Source organism: Athene cunicularia (assembly GCF_003259725.1).
Source record: "Athene cunicularia isolate RWA chromosome 3 unlocalized genomic scaffold, athCun1 chr3_part1, whole genome shotgun sequence".
Classification (NCBI taxonomy): Eukaryota; Metazoa; Chordata; class Aves; order Strigiformes; family Strigidae; genus Athene; species Athene cunicularia.
The window spans coordinates 32426462-32446270 of NW_020799097.1; the positions used below are offsets into that span (position 1 = coordinate 32426462).

The following is a 19809-nucleotide window of genomic DNA, read 5'->3' on the forward strand; positions in this document are numbered from 1 at the left end:
CAGTCCTATTTTAAGCTTTACCTAAAATAGTAATCTCCCACAAGTATTAAACTGAGGTTGGTACCCTGCTACCTATAGTCAAATGAAGATAGTTATTTTTACTATTTATAAAAATGAGAAAATTATTGAAATGTAATAGAGAAACAAATGAAAAGAGATAGTATGTGATTTTAATTTACTTATAGTTGTTCAAATTATCAAGTATACGATTTACTGAAAGATTTGTGAACTCAGTTTCTGCAATTGAATTCATCACTTAGGGTCCAGGTCTCTGCTGTGCGAAGTGCAGGCTGCCAGGACCAGTACAGGGCTGTCATGTCTTGATCTTAGCTATGTTTGTATGAAAACAAAGACCTCCAGTACAGCGATTAAAAGATTCTAGTTTACCACAGGGATTTGCCAGACTCTTTTTGGCAGTTAACCTCTGGTTGTTGAGTCCCTTTCCTTTGAGAGTTTTTAAGCAATTTTTTACTTTTACCAGACTGACATACAACGGGACAAAGTTATCCTTCAAAATTATTTTGGTGTACTTCTGACTTATGGGGGTGGGGGAGAAAATTACAAAACGCTTTTGCTGAAATCTTCCCTTCTCTGGACCAGGTATGTTCATGGGGTCGTCTTCTATGCCATTTACCACACAACCATCAACTCATTTTCAAGGCTTTCCAGCCATGGGAGTTCCTGTGCCTGCAGCAACTGGGATGATGGGAAACATGATGGGACAATCGGTGCCAGTTATGGGACAGAGCACTGGTGTGATGGTAGGAATGGGAATGCCCAACGGATTTAGTGGTACTACACAAACTGGTGTGATGGGACTTCCTCAAAATGTCGTTGGACCACAAGGTGGAATGGTGGGACAGATGGTCACGCCACAAAATAAGTATGGATTGCAGCAAAGCCAACAAGCTCAATGGAACCTCTCTCAGGTAAAGACTTCCTATTCCCAGGCAAGAGTGCTTTAGGACAGATGCTGCTTCTCAGATACAGAATGTTTGCCTGTAGGAGGAAAGTTGCAGTGTAGCCAAGTTACAGACTGCTGGACTGTGAACTGCCCAGAGGCATGTGTTAAAAAAAAATCAGCCAAGAAGGCCAATGGCATCCTGACTTGTGTCAGCAATAGCGTGGCCAGCAGGGACAGGGAAGGGATCTTACCCCTGTACTCGGCACTGGTGAGGCCGCCCCTCGATTCCTGTGTTCAGTTTTGGGCCTCTCACTCCAAAAAGGACATTGAATGACTCGAGCGTGTCCAGAGAAGGGCAACGGAGCTGGTGCAGGGTCTGGAGCACAGGTCGTACGGGGAGCGGCTGAGGGAACTGGGGGTGTTTAGTCTGGAGAAGAGGAGGCTGAGGGGAGACCTCATCGCCCTCTACAGCTCCCTGAAAGGAGGGTGCAGAGAGCTGGGGATGAGTCTCTTTAACCTAGTAGTAAGTGACAGGACAAGAGTTAACGGCATCAAGTTGCACTAGGGCAGGTTTACACTAGATGTCAGGAAGCATTTATTTCCAGAAGGGGTTGTTAGGTGTTGGAATGGGCTGCCCAGGGAGGTGGTGGAGTCCCCATCCCTGGAGGTGTTTTAAGGGTGGGGTTGACTTAGCACTTAAGGACATGGTGTAGTTGGGAACTGTCAGTGTTAGGTTAATGGTTGGACTAGATGATCTTCAAGGTTCTTTCCAACCTAGATGATTCTGTGATTCTGTCAGTAATTCAATTAAAGATAACTAATACATAAGCAGACAGTCAGTTTTGCCAGGGTAGACCCAACTCATATCTCTGCTTCTGTAGCTACTCTCATCCTGGCACCTGAAGTACTCAGGTAAAAAGCTAGTTTAGCTAGAGTTACAAAATACTGAAAGGTAAACACAGCCTTATAACTAAAAGCAGAATTTGGGTTCTTGAGGATAGCCATTAACAATTAATACTTTAATTTACAGGCGTCAGGATAAATTTCAGTGGGATGTGCAGTGTTTTGCACTCTAACATTTTCCTGTAGACAATTTGCGTAGGCTAATCTATTATTTATATGTAGCATTTTCATGCTATTTTTTAATTTCTTAAACATGTTTAAAAGGATCTCTAAAAGTGTTAGTGTACACTTTGTGCTAATGAAACATCTTGAAATCAGGTTATTTGAGAGGTTAGTGGGGGACACACATACACACACACACACACACACACACACACACACAAAAACCTAAATGATCCCCTTGGAGTTCAGTATAGATGATAGCAAATATTTTTTTTTCATAATATTCTTTGAATTATAACAATATAATAGTTCCGTGCTGCTTACTCTAATTCAGGAAGTGAACCTTAGTGACTTATTTAAATTGGATTATATTAGCTTTTACTGTTCTGCTTAGTCCTGTGGTATGAATGTTTATGAAGGTAAGCAGCATTTCTTACATAGATAAAATAAAACAGCCCCTACTTGAAAATACAGGCTGTCATTCTGCTTTGAAAAGTAATTTTTAAAAGGTGAGAATTTCAAAATATCAAATCAAGAAATTCTGTGGATTTACTGTTAACAGTCTTTTTCTAGGTATCTAACTTTAAAAAGACCCATATCGGCTTTAAAATTAAAATCATGCTTCTTACCAAATCTGTATTAGAAGTTGGCTCACAGAGCAAGCTCTTAACCCGTTTCTGTACGCCTTGCACATCAGATGTTGTCAGCATGCTGACATTCCACGGTTTGTAGGGGAACTGTGATCTAATCTCTGGCTCCAGTTGAAAGGGGGAGAGCTTGCTGTACTTACCAGAATAGCACGCTTTATATAGTCTGCTGCTTAAGAATTCTGTTCCCGGAGAGATTAACAACTAGGTAAAGCATGTTTTCATCAGCTTTTTTTAATTTCCATGTTCAGTGATGGGTTGGTTTTGTGGGATACACATGTGAAAGCACACAGTACTGAATTTTACCCTGAAATACTAGTTTGTAATTTATTTTAATTTTTTTTTTTCCACCAGTGTTTTGGTTTCATTTTGCAAACTGACAGTCTTTGTTCATGTGTACATAAACTCTGATTTTTACCTAATGCTGTCTCTAACTTGATTCTAATGTTGCTTATCCAACATCCCTCCCTATTCATCGGCTCTGATTTAATGGCTCCAAATGCTCTTTTGCTCTCAGACTCATGAGAGGGGCCATCCTCACTCTGTACAGCTAGGTGTTTGGCTTCTCAATAAGTGTTCATTCTTGAGGAGGCAAGGGACAGTAACCTGAATAATGTTTTTACATTGAGCACTGAAAATTAGTGATTTGTAGAAAGTAGAAATATTTTTTCATGGTCACTGAAGTGAATGTGCTGAATTTCAAACTCTTTCCCACCTTTAACTAAAAGTCTTCTTTAATTTCATGTGAATAATTTCACTTGTTTTTAAGAAATAATGGTATCTTGAGTAGATTCTTCAGCAAGAATGGTTAGATTTAGATAATGCTCAAGTTTATAAATCCGCCTCATCCTTTGTTAATGCCACCTCAATGGACAATTTCTATAAAAACTTGTGTATTAAAGATTTTGAGGTCTCCAAAGAAACATTGCTGGAACACAAAACGCCTGGAGCTGCAGATGTAGACAAGGCTCCATTACTTGCTTTAGTGATTCTTTATGGCAGCTGCCACAATTTTGTGGCTTAGCTCTGAAAGCAAGCTCTCGACAGCTGAGGCACATCGGACTCCTTTGTCCCACGCTCGGTGAATTCACTAGCAGGGTGTTCATACAGATTGATGTACAGACCAAGTGCTACAGCCGGTCAGCTGATGCATGATGGTGACTGAATGGCTCTGGAAAAGATGATGTCTTGAGAAATGCTTAGAAACTTACATCGGGTCAATATTTTTACTTAAGGAGAAGCATTCCTGTTAGGGGAACGTACTCTAACTGGGTTGCTAGCTGGGGGCTGGCTGCGTCTTGGCTGGCAGGGTGTTGCGCCAGTGCTAACCCGGCTCCTGTGTGTGCTTCACAGATGAACCAGCAGATGGCTGGAATGAATCTCAGCAGTTCCAGCAACGTGATGGGCTTTGGGCAGCCCCCCAGCACAGCGGCGGGGTGGACTGGGAGCTCCTCTGGTCAGACTCTCAGCACACAACTGTGGAAATGAAAGTTGCAACAGAAGTCTCGCCCCGAACAACCACCCAACATTCCTTGTTCAAAGGCATTTACTTTCACTGTTCCTTCCATGTACATATTATTTTTCTTTTTCCCCAGCTGTTCTGATTAAGAATATAACTGACTGACCGTGTTGTGGTCTATATTGATCTAAATTTGATGTAGTGAAAAGCAAATCAAGAATACATTTATACATCATTGGCAGCGTTTCCATATAATGCATATGATTTCATAGACCATCTATTTAAGAAGCTGCTTAACAACCACATACTGATTTTTTTCCCTCAAAATTCTAGATCAAATGTTTGCATATAAGGGATGTAGCTATCATGTTAGTAATATCCAAAAATATGAACCCTGACCCCCCAAAATTACCCAGTAATCTTGTAGAAGGTACTGTATGAACAAATGTTTAATCATATATAAATAGAATGTAAATGTATCACTGAGCAATGTTTTCTAGTGTATCAAACAAATTTTGTTTCATCATACATTTCACTGTGATGTTGTTATGGTGTGCATAACAGGGAATACGGTTATTGAAAGAAAGATAAACCTGGATGTTACTGTAATTCTACAAATCAATAGTTTATTCTTTTAAAAATGACCATTTGATCCATTCGAGTCTCCGGTGATCAAGTGTCCAATCTGGCTCACGAGGCACGCACACAGCAGTAATGCTGAGAACTCGCGGCACAATATGTAGACAAGGTAAATCAGTGTGAAGAGATCTGGTTTTCCTTGCAGAGATATCCAGGTTTATGACAGTGATTGTGTTTACATTTTATGGTGCCTCGTAATGATAAAATGTTATTTCCCTATATTAAAAGGATAAATCCATAAATGATTGTGGGTTTTTATTTCATTATTGTATGACCTATTTGACCGCTATTTGTTTAAGAAGTCTACTTTTAATGAAGGAAAACATGTTCAGTGTGGAAGGTCCATCTATGCAAATATTTAGATTAACAGTTTGTGAGTTAAATCAGTTTATAATTACACCATTAAGCTGGATAAATACAAAAAGTATATACATAAATGATGATTTGGAAAACACTCCATTGCAGCCGTGTTTCTCTTTGATTGCTTTTACTATGTGGAAACAGCCTTAAAACAAAGGTAAGTGTCAGTTTATTAAGACGAGAGTTCAGAAATGCATGCAAATGAGTTAGAACAAAGCACAGCCTCTTGATTTGCTGATCAGAGTATCTGACAGCTTCCTTTTGTTTCCACAGAAGTCCGTCAGATGACTAGTACAAGGTCTCACACAGACGTAGACTCTTAACTGGCTGAATTCGAACCCCTTCTGACACATCCGTTGTACTGTGCCTCCTGTGCAGCTGTGTCTCCAGATCATACCTCAATATTGACTGTGTCCAGATGGTATTTTGGCTCATTAGCTAGATTTACTTTTTCGGTTCGTGTGTGCCATACAAGAACCTAGAAAATACCATTTGTGTTAGTACAGCCATCCACAGAGATGATATGAGAGTGTTTTAGTAAGTGTGGAAATCGGTACCTTTGTGCAGTTGTTTGCTTTTGGCTCCAGTTCCTCCACTGTTGTTATCTGTTTCAGAAAATCAGATTCTTGCATTCCTGGTTGAGAACCACGACGCTTGAATACAGCTTTTGGATGTGACAGAATCACCTGAAGGCTCACAGCAAATCCTTGGAGAGAGGGAGGGGAAAAAGTGTTAAGAAAAACCTTCAGGCTTTACATTTTTTGCAAGTTACACTTAAGCCTAGAAATCTCCAATGTTCTTCTTAAATATGTGTAAATTTGATTATATGGATAGACAGTATTTGGTAGGTTTGTACTTTCTACATTGTTTTGTTTTGCCCTGCAGGTGCAAAACAAAATGTTTTTTTAATTGCAACATATTTTCAACACGTTTAATCAAGTTCCCATCATGTAGAAAACATCAGCTTTTGCCCGAAAAGTCAGCTGTTGCTAGGATCTTGGACTATCCTTCCTTTCTACTTTTAATTAAGCAATAAAACTGAATTTTAAAATAAAATGTATAAAATTTATACTGTACAAAAACTTCTAGGTTTAAAGGGGAAAGTCAGAAAAAAGGTTAAAATATATTACTTGGATGTAACTTGGTCTTTAGAGAGCTTTAACTATTGTTGATGAAAAACAAGTCATATTAATATTTTGCCTTGCACACAGTGTATTTATTGTGGACTTGTGAATCATTTCATCACCGGTGATCTGCAAGACAGTCTGTGGCTGATCTGTGCGTTGCACAGCACGGCTGAAAGGGCTGCGTGGGTGCACATGCCCCTCTTTGCATTGCATTCCTCTAACAACGTACATTTGGGAGACTGCAAACTGAGAAATCACTAGTTTGAACAAACCACCCTCTCTGAAGCAGCTCTCATGAATCTCCAGTTTGCCATTATTTATAGAACTCTCCAGTTTTCATTCAGCAAGGTTCAGGCGCATGTATGCTTCCTTAAGTATGACTCAAAACTCCACTGATATACTTGTAAAGAAAAATTACATTTGTAACTCCTTATGTCTAATTGCCCAGCCTACCAAAGGAATCCTTTTTTTGTCAGTTCAGAGTGGTTCCAGCTGTCCCTTTATAACAGCAGAAATAACGTTTTTGACATCTGTTCTGGAAAACTACAAGAACATTTAATTCTAAAGCCAGTATTAAAATTATCTCATTTAAAAATGAGTATAACTTTCTCTAATGGCATATAAATCTGTCCCCTTTTTTACTAGAATTACCTTGCTACTATATTTTCCTTGAAAGTAGCTGTGGCTTTTATGGGACCCTTTTAAATGGGAAAATATAAGGAGGCAATTACTGTATTGCACGTGAAGAAGGCACACTGAAAACACACTTTTATTTTAACCATTGTCCTTTTGCTTGTAGCAAAGCACAGGAAGACACCACAAAGTAATTTTTGGACACTGCAGATGAAGACTACGGGTTGGATGTAAACTGAGGTGCCAGTTCACTGACAGACATGGTTGAAGAAAACATGTTTAACTTTACACATTATATCCTGCCTAAGATAAAAAGTAGGTGTCTGGATGGAAAGGGCTTATCCACACCTTGCTGAGTACTCCAGTGAATAAAAGACTTGCAGGAGGTGCAAGGCTTTGGCTGTAGCCTGTCCTTGCTCTGTGCGGATAAGCTCTGCAGCTCCTGCTCTGCAGACTGCACCACCTGCTTACAGCAGTGCTGGGATCCAGCTGTTCTCTGCTGCAGCTGCAGGGTTTAGGCAAGCAGTACCAGGCAAAAGAATGGCAGCTGGGACTTTTCTTCCCAGGTAGGGGTTTGTCTTCAGCAGGCTACAGGCTTTTGTTGCTTCCTATGACTTGTAGCCTGGCTGTGCAGGAGTACAGGGTGGGCACCAGCCCAGTGCTGTTCGTAGCCACGTGTATTCATTTGTGAAGAGCTGAGGTTGAGTTTAAACTCCCTCAGCAAGAGAAAGCTGTGGTGCACACAGCCAGCTTTCTGCACCTTGAAAGATAACCGTAGACCTATCACTGATGAACAAATTCACCTGCTTAAGTATTTTTGGTTAGGGTTGTTTTTGTTCTAACTGAGAAAGAAAACCAACTATTAAATTTTTTGTGCAATTCGGCATTAGTGTGGCTGATATTTTGCACACACACCCCCCATATTTGCTTTGCAAGGGAAAATGCTGTTGGAGCCCTGATAGCTGTGTGCACTGCTGTTTCTTTTTAAAAAGATTTTAAGATCTAATTTGATTTAAGATGGTCATCCATAAAGGAGAAAATGAAGTGAAAACCAAAATTAATGTAGTGTCCTATTTTTTAGAGTGGAGCAGGAATCCCATTCTAGGCAGAAAACACAGACATATTTTCTGCTGATCTTTGTGTGTCTCAGCCTGGCTCCCCAGCCCCTATAGCCCATACTTATCCATACGTTAATTTCTCCTACGTTGTCTTGTTGCCAAGTTTGCTCCCCTTTGAAAAAATTGGATTCAGTTCTGAGGGTGATTTTTCCTACGCACAGATCTTTGGATGTGCCATGCCTGCTGCATGTAACACGTGCCCTTGCTATTGCAAATCATCATTTTAGGGCACTATCAAAAATCCCCTGTGTTTTCAGGTATCAACTAGAAGTCAAACTATTAAACTAAGTGTTGTACGTGGCAAGGACATGGGACTACTGTGCACTGACTGGCCTGTGGCATGAGGTTTGTGTCCTTGATCAGTAGCCATGCAGTCTTTGCTTCTTAAAAAAATCCAATAAAGCAGCAACTTGAAGAGGCAAAATATTTCAAGGAGACTTATCTCCTGGCTCTCTGGTTCTTCATCTCTGCTTTATAACTGCTTTAATTTCATATGTATGACATTTTGTATTTATGTAGATAGACCAGAACGACTACATTTTCTAGTGACAACTTTCAGTTGACTTTTATCACAGATGGATCATTTTGGCATCAAAAAGAGAGGAAATGGCTCAGGTTTTGACCAGACTAGTGCTAGTTATTTTACTCAGTAGATAACAATCCTGTGGTAATAGATGAAAACACACTGTTACTTTGAACTCTATCCCCAAACAGGTATTAATCTGGGATTACTGTCTCCAGCATAGCATAACTGAACAGTGTTACACACATACAGTTCTTTTATGTGATCATTCTTTCTACAAGGTCATACTGGCCTAAGTTCACACGAAATGCCACAGGACAGTTTCATAGCTGGTGTGAAAAGGTGTTTTGGGGGTTTTTTGTGTTTTAATGAAAGGCTGTAAATTAAATCTAATTGGCTAAGAGCCACCTAGATAAGAATTAATTTGTTGGAGGACAAGATACCTGGGAGACGTGACAAAGATTACATCTGTGCTTCTTTCTGCAGAAGCTGTTTCTGTTAATTCACACCTTGACTTGTGTTAGATCAATGGCTTCTGTTAAAAGGCAGAACCATTCTTCTTCATCCAGTTAGACTGAGCTGGTCTTTACAGATTTTTTTTCTGTGATTAATGCCTTTGCTTCCTGAATGCTCTAGATAGGAGAGTAGCTGAAGGCAAGCTAGAAACTGGGAGTGTTTATCATTTCCAGAGCATATAAATGCTAATGCTCAGTGCTAATGTTGAAATAGATATGCCGGTTTCCACACAGTTCAAGGTAGTACCTTTGGCTTGTTGAACATGCCATGGCTTGGGGTCTGCTTTGTTCAAGTTATCTTCCCCCTGTGATGTATTATTTGGGTTGCAATAAGGCAGGGATGCTCAACCAGGAGTTCTTCTAGTTCACAATAAAGGCATCTGCTGACAGTTAATTCACCATATAAGAGGCTCTCTATTTTAAACTCAACATTTAAAATAGCTGTTACCCTTTGATGGAGGGGTGGTTGGGGGGTAGCTTTGAGCGTGGCATCTGCCACAGCCACTAAGAATTTTTTTGTTTGTACTTGTGATTTCCAGCAGTGGCTCTTTCAGACGAAACATGCCATCCTTTGCAGTGTCAGTAATAGACTACCTTTTTTTCTCAGAGAACCATAAGAAATATGAGATTTACTAAAGATCTCGTAACTATAGTGAAATAAAAAAAAAAAGGTGCTTCCTCAGGCCCTAGCAGAATTAGGGCACAGTGGATGAGCTCTGGACCACAAGTCCAAAATCTGCTTGCCCAGTGATTGACAGGCATGGATTAATCTCTGTGACTGAAGTAGCTCCTGGAATGCTAATGTAAACATGCATCTGTGTTCCTTGAACAAGCTTGGAATTAGGAGAATCACAATCTAACTTGTTCTCAGGGGTGGTCAAAACCTCTGGCACTGGGAACAAGGCAAAAGTAAATCACTAACAGCATCATTTAATATAGAAGATTTTAAATCGTGCCTATAATAAACAACACATTGCCTACCTCAGAATCTATGTCACTTTTTACTTACAACACCCAATTCTCTCTTACTTTTCTTCCCTGGTGATAAAGAAGTCTGTGTCAAACTCTAAGAACCCACCTACCGTTGAAACTGAGGTGGAACTTAAAAAACACCAGAACTAATTCATATGGTGAGTTGGTTGCCAGAGCAGAAGCACAGCTACTCTGCTTTCTGAATGCAATTTAGCATTGGAGAATAGCAGTGTCAATCACAAACTTCCCAAAAGAAATAACCAATGTTTACTGAACTGATCTAATGTGATTGCTGTGTGTGAGTACATTTCAAAGAAGAATGAAGGGAAGTTGGCCAGGTAGGGTCTTTGAGTTGATCCCAATGAAATCAGCAGGACCTGTCTCCACTTGCAGTAGATCTGAATTTGGCCCTGTATTTTGGAGTCCAGAATAAGAAGTTTATGTGCTTAAAAGTGGGGATGCAGTATATGGTATAAACCTAAATTGCTTGTATATTTGGTGCCAGCAGATGGAGGATTGCCAGTGATGTACTACAGCATGAACTTTGGTTAGCTAACAAGTCCTCCAAGTCCCCAGGGGCATGTTGGGGAGTGCGGGCAGGGGGCAAGAGTGGAAAACTGAGTATTAACACTCATCCTGTAGACTACCCCTATTCAGATGCCTATGCAGTTCTGGATTTACAGGTTCCACTCTTTGCCTGTCCCCTTCCATCGTATTTCTGAGGGGAATGAAGATGCAAACTTAACACAATTTTTTACCAGCCTTCACAGCATCCATTTCTCTCCTTGCTGAAATTAAAAATGTAATTTCATTTCTTCAGTTATTTTTTGAAGACTAATAAAAGTAGTAACTCCTTGTTTGTGGATCCGCAATAACTTCCTGTACTCTCCACACTTGTATCTTTGTCCCTATAACTCTCCCTTCCATAATTTCAGTAAAAGTATGAGCAGGTAATGCTCCTAATGGAGCTGGTTTTCCCTCATGTCAGTGTTTCAAACTATAGCCATCTACAGTCATCACCGTCATTCCAAATAACCAATAAAAAAAATTACTAAGTCAATTATAAAGTAGCTTTTTACAACATGAGGTCTAAGAAGGGTCTGCGCTTTTATACTGCCTGGTATAGATTGATGACACAAGAAAAGGCAGGGGCTCCTTGCAAAAATTAATTGGATGAATTAATTTACAATTTGTTTCAGACAAACAATTTATACAACATAAAAAAAAAGTTGCCGCATAAAATTAAAAACAAGTGAAAGTAAGTTCAGATATCACCAAGCAGTGACTTAATTAGATGAGATGTGCAAGCTAAGACTTCTAGGATATTTAGTGCTAAAGGGCTACATACAGTGGCTGCACTTCACAAGTTTTAAAAGCTGCTTATGCCGAGAAATGCTTCTGTCCCACTCATTAAAAAAATGGAAGAACAGTCATTATGAGAAACATTCATGTATCATGAAACTTGGTACTTGCCTGCCATGTCAATAGCGAAGGGCCTGTCAGCTCTCCAGCCAGTGTACCAGCCGACAACTTTGCCGTTTTCCACGACTGGGCGCTCATACCGTCGTCCTCCTACCAGTCCCACGGGCCATACCGACACTTTGCGGGTCGTGCGCATCTGCAAGAGGCGGGCACAGCATGACTACATGCACGCTTTCCTAGTAGGCTCTTTCTGTAAGTATTGGTAAGACTAGGTATTTAAAAGCAATTCTAGCTTACAGATTTCAGTCCCACAGAGTGAGTCTTTGAAAGCTGCACATGCCCACTCATTTTCTGTGAAATCTCCAGCTCTCTAGCCCATAGGCACCTCAATTCTACTGAAAATATCCTATTCATTTATGGTTTTTTTAAAAATAAAAATTATAAAAGCCATTAACAACCAGTGTTTTCTTGTTTATTTGGGTTTTCAAAGGTGTAGCAGATCTTTTTTATCTGCAAGACTATAGCATTCTTGCAGTGGGCTTATTTTGTATATTGCTGAGGTATTGTACAAGCCCAGCAAGAGAGGATATTATAATAATGATTGACAAATACACACTTCATCAAAACAAGTACAATTAATTTGAGACTGGTAACAAATACACTGAGTACAAGAAGTTGTGACATACAACCCTTCCCCTACCTGCAACATGCAGGTTTGTACGATAGATGCAGCTCAGATCTATTAAAGACTCACAAAGATTTAAGTTTTGGCCAAGCCTTTCTACCTTCTACTTTTTCTCTTGAAAAGCATTGCTAAGTTTCTGAGAAGGAAAGAAAGCGGGTCAGACAGGATGCTTCTGTTAGTTTGCCATCAGTAACAGGAGTTTTTCCCAATGGTGTTAATGTAACTAACTGCAATTCTGGAAACATGGTCCTCATCTAATCCAGAGGAAGGTCTAGCAAAAAGCGCGCATGACTGTGAGTCGGTGAATTCCGCTCACTGGTTAGTAGACCTTTTTCTTCAGTAAACAGAAGATAACATGACATGAACCCTGACACACTGCTCCCCATGGGAAAATCACTGACAGTCTGGCATGAGAACTCAAGATGATGAGTGCATGGACACAGCAACTTGCACAGCTTAACCACACTGGTTCAAAAGCCACTCTTTTGACTACTATGCTTAAATATGGTCCTATTTAAGCAAATATTAAACTATTTCACTGTCAGGTGGGCTTAATGTGATCAATTTTTAAAACAATCTCTTGCCTTCTGTTGTAGTTGAGGCCTATTCCTTAAGGAAAGGTTATCCCTTTCTGCTTCTAAGCACTCCTGTTAGCAAAAGCAAACACAGTTTTACATATTTGTAACTGCAGTCCCCTATCGATAGATGTTGAAGTAAAAGACAACCTTGTTTAAATATTAAACACTTCCCTCTTTTTCTGCCAAGGTGAAAGATTTATCATGCATATCATCTAGACTCCCAGAAGACACACGAGAAAAAACAAAGATGTCATGTCACTCTGGTTCACATTCTAGGCTAGAAATATTAGCAGATTCTTAGGAGAACTTTCACATAGGGAAAGCATAAAATATATATTTTTAAATCCACAAATATGTATGTACACACAGAAGAGAGGCATGTACCTTCTCTCCCTCCAGTCCTGTGTGTATCTTTACATTTGTTTAGCAAAATTTTCTCACTTCCACCCCAATAACTGTTGCAGCAAGTCAAACCTTCTCACTCAGTAGGAGCAGCCCGTACTGGGTAAGACAGGCTTTGTATACAATTGGCAATATATGGGTTTCTCATGACAAGTATTCTGTCCAAACCACTGACTATTGAACTGCCAGCAAGAGACTACCATGAACCTCTACGGGTTATTGTTATATTGTGAAATGTGTTTGTAACTTCTCCCTGCTTAAGATTTTTCCAACCTCTCCCACTCTTCCATTGAGGAAATGCAGTTAGCAACTAGCTACTTGGACATGGAAAACAATCAAACCTCAAGAAGATCTTTTAGCTCTGGTTTTAATGATACATCTATTTCACAATTTTTTATTAACATCCAAACACAGGGCATCATCCTGCTGGGCTTGTCTACTTAGGCACATTTACAATAGGTTTCCAAGGGCACCATCAAGCCATGTACACCCAGCTCCACTACACCAGAATTAACCACAGGAGGAACACAGATGCCCACTAACTTTTTTTGTGTTGCCATTAATACCTACTGGAGAGTACGGATACCTGAACCCATTACTAGGGTACTGATATACCTCATTTTAGCTACCCTGTGCCAACTGTCTGCACCCATGGTAAACATAAAATGCTGCAAGACAAGGGCAGGCACACTATAACTACAAGAGAGTAGCTAGTGCCTGGTAAGCCCAGACCTTGCTTCTCCTCACGGTAAGCATTTGGGCAGCTGTACTGCAAACTGAGACAGATCACACGAGACTTCTGAATTGGGTCAACAGCAGTGTCAGCATTTATGCTAGCAGAACCAGACTGATTTACATTAATCCTTTACCTATACAATGTGCAGGAGAATCTTGTCAACGAAAAGTATCTCACTGACCTCAGGAAACCAGCATGAAATGACCCAAGAAGTTTTAATTACTACAGTCTTGGGTCCATCTCTGTGTCTATGAGTTAAGTCAGTAAAGTCACCATGCATCAGAAGGAAGTACGTAACCCTTTACAGAGCTCTGTATTTTGTCCTTGTGTTACTTTCTTTATTCTCACAGGTTACATTTTTGGAGAATGAAATAAGCAAGTGTCAAGAATACAGCAATCCCTTTAAGTAAAAGCTGAAGGAACACATCTAGACCAGTATTTATGCTAATTCTGAAATACCTTACAGCCTCGGGATATACTAGGCAGATGAAAGTAGGAATAATTCTTCTAATCTTCCGAGAAGAGCATTACTGCAGTTAACATACTGATGTGTTAAGGCTGTATTATGCATGATGGGGAGAAAGCTATTAGGGGGATTAAAAGGCCAGCTTGCATCTGGAATTTGATGCTGCTAATCACTGGAACACAAAAAGGCGATTCAAAAACATGTTCATTCTAAATAGCATTATTGCTGTGGGTTAAACAACTGCCAAAATCCTATAACTTACAAACAGCCTCCTAAATTACTCTTCTATCTGTCATTTTAATGTGCAGTAGCAAATGCTGTCTTAATACTCAGCATTTTAAGTTCTAGTAGCTTACATGAATGGTATTCATCTTACTTACACTTAACTCTCTGTAAGTTAGCATCTGGTCTATCCTAGTTAGACTTCAATAGTTAATGAACAGAAATAGGAACCTACTGATGTGATTCATCCTGCCTGGCTTAGACAGCTATCTTAAGGTAGGATGAATCTCCCTCTGGAAATGCTTTTGTCCTCTATTTACTTTTAGATTATTTGAAAGGAAGTCTTGGGCATAGGGGGAGAGTGAGGTACTGGATGCGGGAAGATGAGAAAAGGATTCTGTGAGATGGTAGAACAAACCTGAATGAAATGGCGGGGACACAAGTGGCAAGGAGTGGGTGAGGAAGTGACAGGAGAGAGGAGTAACAACAGACCAAAGAAATCTCAGTGAGGTGATGGGTATAGAACAGTAAATAGAGTAGCAATAGAGAAACCACTAAAGAATAACAAGTGAAAATGCAGAAAATGTAGCTGAGCAATAAAAGACAGTGATAAAAGCATTGCCAAAAATAGCATCTCATTAGTCAATCAAGAAAAGCTGCTTAATGGGATGCACTGGACTGATGGATAGGGAAGATACCAAGCCAGTAATAAAACATAAAAGCCCAAGGGGAATGAAGGCAAATGACAGACAGGAGGAAACATGGCCATACTTGCTACAGTGAAAAGACTTCCAGACTGGCACAACCATCCTAGTGTTTTTGCAGCATGATGTTAATGAGCTTCTATTCAGGATTCAAAGATCTCTGCAAATGCGAACCTGGCTGCCACACAGATAAAGCTTTTTTCCTCCCCCTGTTTCTCTGTCACTTCAACCCCTGTGTAACCTGTGATCTGTACTGGTCAGGCTATAGGTTATCGTCCAGGCTCGCACCCCCCCATCCCAGGGAGACTCAAGCAGATTTGTATGCAAAATTCAGATTCATTATTACCAAAGACAGGATCTAGAGCTCCTTCACTACAACTCTTCAACAGGGGAAAATGTTAGGGGCTAAAGCACAAGCACATCCAGGTTCCCTATCAGTTCTCACACAGGCATCCTGCATTACTCATAGGTCATTTAAAGCCAAATTCTGCTTCAGCAAAACTTACACGACTGCCCTACAAGCCAGGGATAGCTCAGCTTCAGTGATGCTCTGCCCATTTACCTAGGAATTAAATGGAGCTTCTGCCCCTACTTACCACTGCTTCAAAGGAGGTAAAAAAAGGTAGAGGTAAAAGGAAGTAAAAAAAGGAGAAAATCTGTCCCAGTAGCTTTTGTGGTTCAGGGACTCCGACGCTTAGAGGAGAGTAACTTCAAAAAGCAAGTTTGTTGTCAGTAAACTTCACTGTAAAAAGGGTATGCCTCCATGGGAAAACTTGTAGAAATGGTCTACAAATCCAAAAAACTGTCAGTCACTGATCTAGCTTTCTCTGCAACCCTCACAGGTGATCTGATGTAGTGCTTCACCATCCTCACTATTAGAAAGCTTGCAGAGGGAGGATAGATTAATTTCCCCTTCTGTCAAGCAACATTTTACATATCAGATACAATGTTTAATGCTTCTAAATTATACCCAGATCCTTGGGCACAAATATCAGTATTGTTTCCCTACAGGAGAAGACTGTACTAAATTTAAGTAAAGCGGTTAAGAGCCAGTTTCTCTGGATTGGGAAGACTTCCAAAACATTTGCTGTTCCTGTTTCCTTTTAGCCCTTCTACTAATTCTTTCTCTCATCCAACTTTCTGTTGTTCTACTAGGTTGTGTTCACTGAACCTCTGAAGAGCTGCTGACTGTTCGTAATTAATTTCATAGTAACAGTCAGTATCAGTTTCACAGGTGAGAAAAAGACTGCTGTCAAAGCCAGAAACAGACAGTGTTTGGTATTTTGTAACCAGAGTAACTCACTTGGATAAGTCTGTTTCAAACAGCTTTTTTTGGTCACCCTTTCCTCTCATTTTTAAATATTGCATCGTTACTCTACCAGCCTTTTCTAATTCAGCCTCTTTAACACAGGTACTATACATCTGTGTGTGAGGGGAATGTCAGTGTGCATTTAAAATCTGTCATGTATTCTTAAATCATTTATATACTAGAAAGGTATTTAATGCACTGCTAACTCATATTTAGATCCTTTTTTTATTATGAAGAAAATAACTAATGACTGCCAGCTAATATTTAATTCTGTCTGGACTACTGAATGCTATTTTTAAGGCTATAGCAAAAATGGGATTTTTCCAACCATCTCCAAGAGGCACAACAAAAGATCTTCATGTTTTAAGAGACAGAATCACTTATACTACTTTTACATCTTTTGCATAAATATATCCATTAAAAATACACAGAAGTTAGCTTAATACAGTGTATAATAATTAGGATAGTTATGTAAAAGTTATCAAATGAGCACTAAGCCTTCCCTAGTCAAAGGTGGAATAAATAGTAAATATTCACCTCTTCTGTAATGTCTTTTTAGAGTTACTCTCAAAATATTTTACAAAGATTATCACGGGAAAACTGAAGCCTGTGTGACATGCAATGCCTGCAAGTATTTCTGTTTTATTTTTAGTAGCAGGGGTTTGGGTTTTGGGGCTACAAACTGTTAAGGGCCATTAGAGTATCTGCTACCTTCACACACACCTCATGGGAGAGTGAAGAGCAGGGACATAAGATAATGTTTTCAATCTGAATCGCTCGTACAACTTGCCCTCTGCTCTACAGTGCCACTATGAACATTACCAGAGTTGGACAGCCCCAGCCTTCAATTAGAAGGTCACACCCATTAGTCAAGGCAAAATCCTATTTTTTCCTCTGTTTTACATGAATCTTTGTTCCCATCTAGCTGATTTGAGGATGATCCTACCTGGGCAATATAGGCCACTAAATAAGCAATAGCATACCTTCAAAATAGGAGGGAATTTTTGTTTAATTTGATGTTTAACTTACTCCTGCAAAGAGCGATCCAGCTGACTGTCCTCTTCACCTAGCATATTCTCAACCTTCTCTGTGGTTCTGTGAAACTTGAGTAATCTCTAAAGACTACCTCAACTCCAGAAGAGGCTGAGCTCTCTTTCCTCCCACCTTCTTTCCAGCTCCAACTCTACCGTCACAGTCAGGGCATTCTCGTGCAGGCAACAGCTACAACAAATTGAATTCTGGTCCCCAACTCAGTGGACAACAGGGTTAACTGCTAAGATATTAAATAAAAGTTTTGATTATTTTTCCCTTAGAAATTACAATTAATGCTGAGATTTACTTTGAACTCCATGCTGCAAGGCTGTCTTTGGACCACACCTTATAGTGTGGGTTCCTCTCAGGAGCCCCAGTCTGCAAATCCTTGACCTACACTCTGAGAGGGTAGTGGTATATGTTGTACTGGCATGCTATAGGCGCCTAACAAAATCTTGCGATGGAATTTTAGACACAGATGACCAAAGGGCTAGGGGTGGCAGTGAGCAAGCTCACTTCCTCATGCATGTTGAAGACCTTTACTTAAGGAGTTCTTTGTACTTCTTAAGCAGTTCACCCCTCACACTGAAAGGTTTCAGGGGAGTCTGCACAATCAACAGAGGGGACCTCCAGCACTAATTCCTCCAACCTGCACACATATCCAAACATGGACCAAGGAAGTGGTGGCCTTTGGCCAACTACTCGAAATACAGAAAGAGCAGAGAAAACGCCTGAGATGTAGAAACATGTGAATGATGTGTAGAGTTAAGGGAAGTGGAACTTCGATAGGTCTGTCTTCGGTTTCCAGTGCTTAGGCTAATCTAATTTTTAAACTCTCTCTGTGAAGGTGGAATGCCAACTTTATCTAAGTTTTTCTTTCTGGAAGTCTAAAAATATGGAATTGGCAGTTGCTAGGCATCAGTCACAATATTACAATAACTTGCATTCAGGTATAAGATGAAGCACAAATGCAACAAAAACGGTAACAGAGTCACTCCAAAAAGAACAGCCTATAGTAAAAAACAGAAGTTATAATGATTCATGTAGAAACATCTGTAAAGCACATCAAATACAGTAGTTGGGATTTCAGGCCTCTCAGTGGCTTAATTATAAACGCAGGCTGACGTTCAACTGATAAAATATGTTTTCAGAAAGCAGACTGGTTTTGATGGAGAGATGCAGATGGACACCTCCAGGTGAGCAGACCATACCTGGGCAGAAAAAGTATAATTATTTTTGAGGTCTGGATCCCCAAATGATAAATGACAAAATACAACATGCCAGAACCACTGGTATCAAAGCAAAAGCATGATTTTTCACCTGACCACCATTAATTATACTCTCAAGCAGAAAGAGTTGAGAATAATTTAAAAGCCACACCTCCACTCCTGGAAATACTTCTTCACCATTGCTGCAGCCCCACTTAGTACTCTAAAGAATTTCACAGTTGCTGAACAGATCAGTCCTTTCCCCGAAGCCTTTCCATGGAAGGTGAGTCTTTCCTAACAAAATGCTCAGTTGAGCCAATGCTGATACTCAGCACTGTAGCAGCAGAAGGAAAAAACAGGCTCTCCACCTTAGTCTACAAAGGACAACTAAACTGGCTCACTAACTGGCTCACACCCTGTCCAGTTTGACTTTGAGGACACAGTTTTGCTAGCCAAAACTAAGCTATACACCTCCATGCCATTGTATGTTTTAGGTAAAAAGACAATTATAAACAGCACCAGAGGGTTCCAGATTTACTACAGATGGTAACATTTTTCAGCAAAGCGCTACTGTAAGCTGGAGTTTTCTTTTCCTGATTTCCATGAAACACATTTCATCCAGGTGTATCGAGCCCAGCTCACTCCGTATCAAATATAAGTACTCATTCCTATAAGTACCAGACAGAATTACTTTGGACAGAGATTAGAATTTACTCATCAAAAGCTCTCAGAAGTATCCCATGGCATTTCACGTCAAAGCATGCTACTTTTTGATCACGCCTTTATGGTTTATACACGTCCACTCACAGTAAAGCCTTTGCTGATTTTGCTTTGTTAAAAAGGCTCTGTCTTCTGTAAGGGCACTAGGGAAACCCACAGCAAAGAAGCTGCCTTAAACATAATCCTTCACTGACATGCACTTCCCTGGCACGCCTTCTGCTCTGTAGTAACACTTTTCCAACCTCCGAGTGAAATGCACCCCTAACGTCAATGCTTAAGCACTCATTGCTGTTACTGAAACCCACTTGACTCAGAAGAAAGCCATTACAAAGAACACAGACCTACTATTTCATAAGCCAGCAA

General features: G+C 40.1%; 2 protein-coding genes across 2 annotated transcripts in view; one reads left to right on the top strand and one right to left on the bottom strand.

The window, feature by feature from the left end:
• The window catches only part of SMAP1 (small ArfGAP 1), a 73808-nt gene extending 68852 nt beyond the window's left edge, over positions 1-4956 (top strand). The window contains exons 9-10 of the mRNA XM_026845131.1: positions 601-929; positions 3970-4956. Of these exons, the coding sequence (XP_026700932.1) occupies positions 601-929; positions 3970-4104 (464 nt within the window). The 3' untranslated portion in view covers positions 4105-4956. The remainder of the gene's footprint in view (positions 1-600; positions 930-3969) is intronic.
• Positions 4676-11606, bottom strand: B3GAT2 (beta-1,3-glucuronyltransferase 2). The gene is made up of 3 exons (XM_026845132.1): positions 11436-11606; positions 5632-5780; positions 4676-5552 (listed from the first exon to the last, which is right to left on the bottom strand). The coding sequence occupies exons 1-3, from the start codon at positions 11578-11580 to the stop codon at positions 5466-5468; spliced, it is 381 nt and encodes a 126-aa protein (XP_026700933.1). The 5' UTR covers positions 11581-11606; the 3' UTR covers positions 4676-5465.
• Positions 11607-19809: the final 8203 nt, after the last annotated feature.

Bases quoted from the DNA above. Each gene is read 5' to 3' on its own strand.
- B3GAT2 (XM_026845132.1), bottom strand. From the start codon at position 11,580: ATGCGCACGACCCGCAAAGTGTCGGTATGGCCCGTGGGACTGGTAGGA. The intron at 5,781-11,435 runs GCAAGTACCAAG...CCTCTCTCCAAG, and splicing joins CTTCGCTATTGACATGGCAG to GATTTGCTGTGAGCCTTCAG. The intron at 5,553-5,631 runs GTACCGATTTCC...GGTATTTTCTAG, and splicing joins AAGCAAACAACTGCACAAAG to GTTCTTGTATGGCACACACG.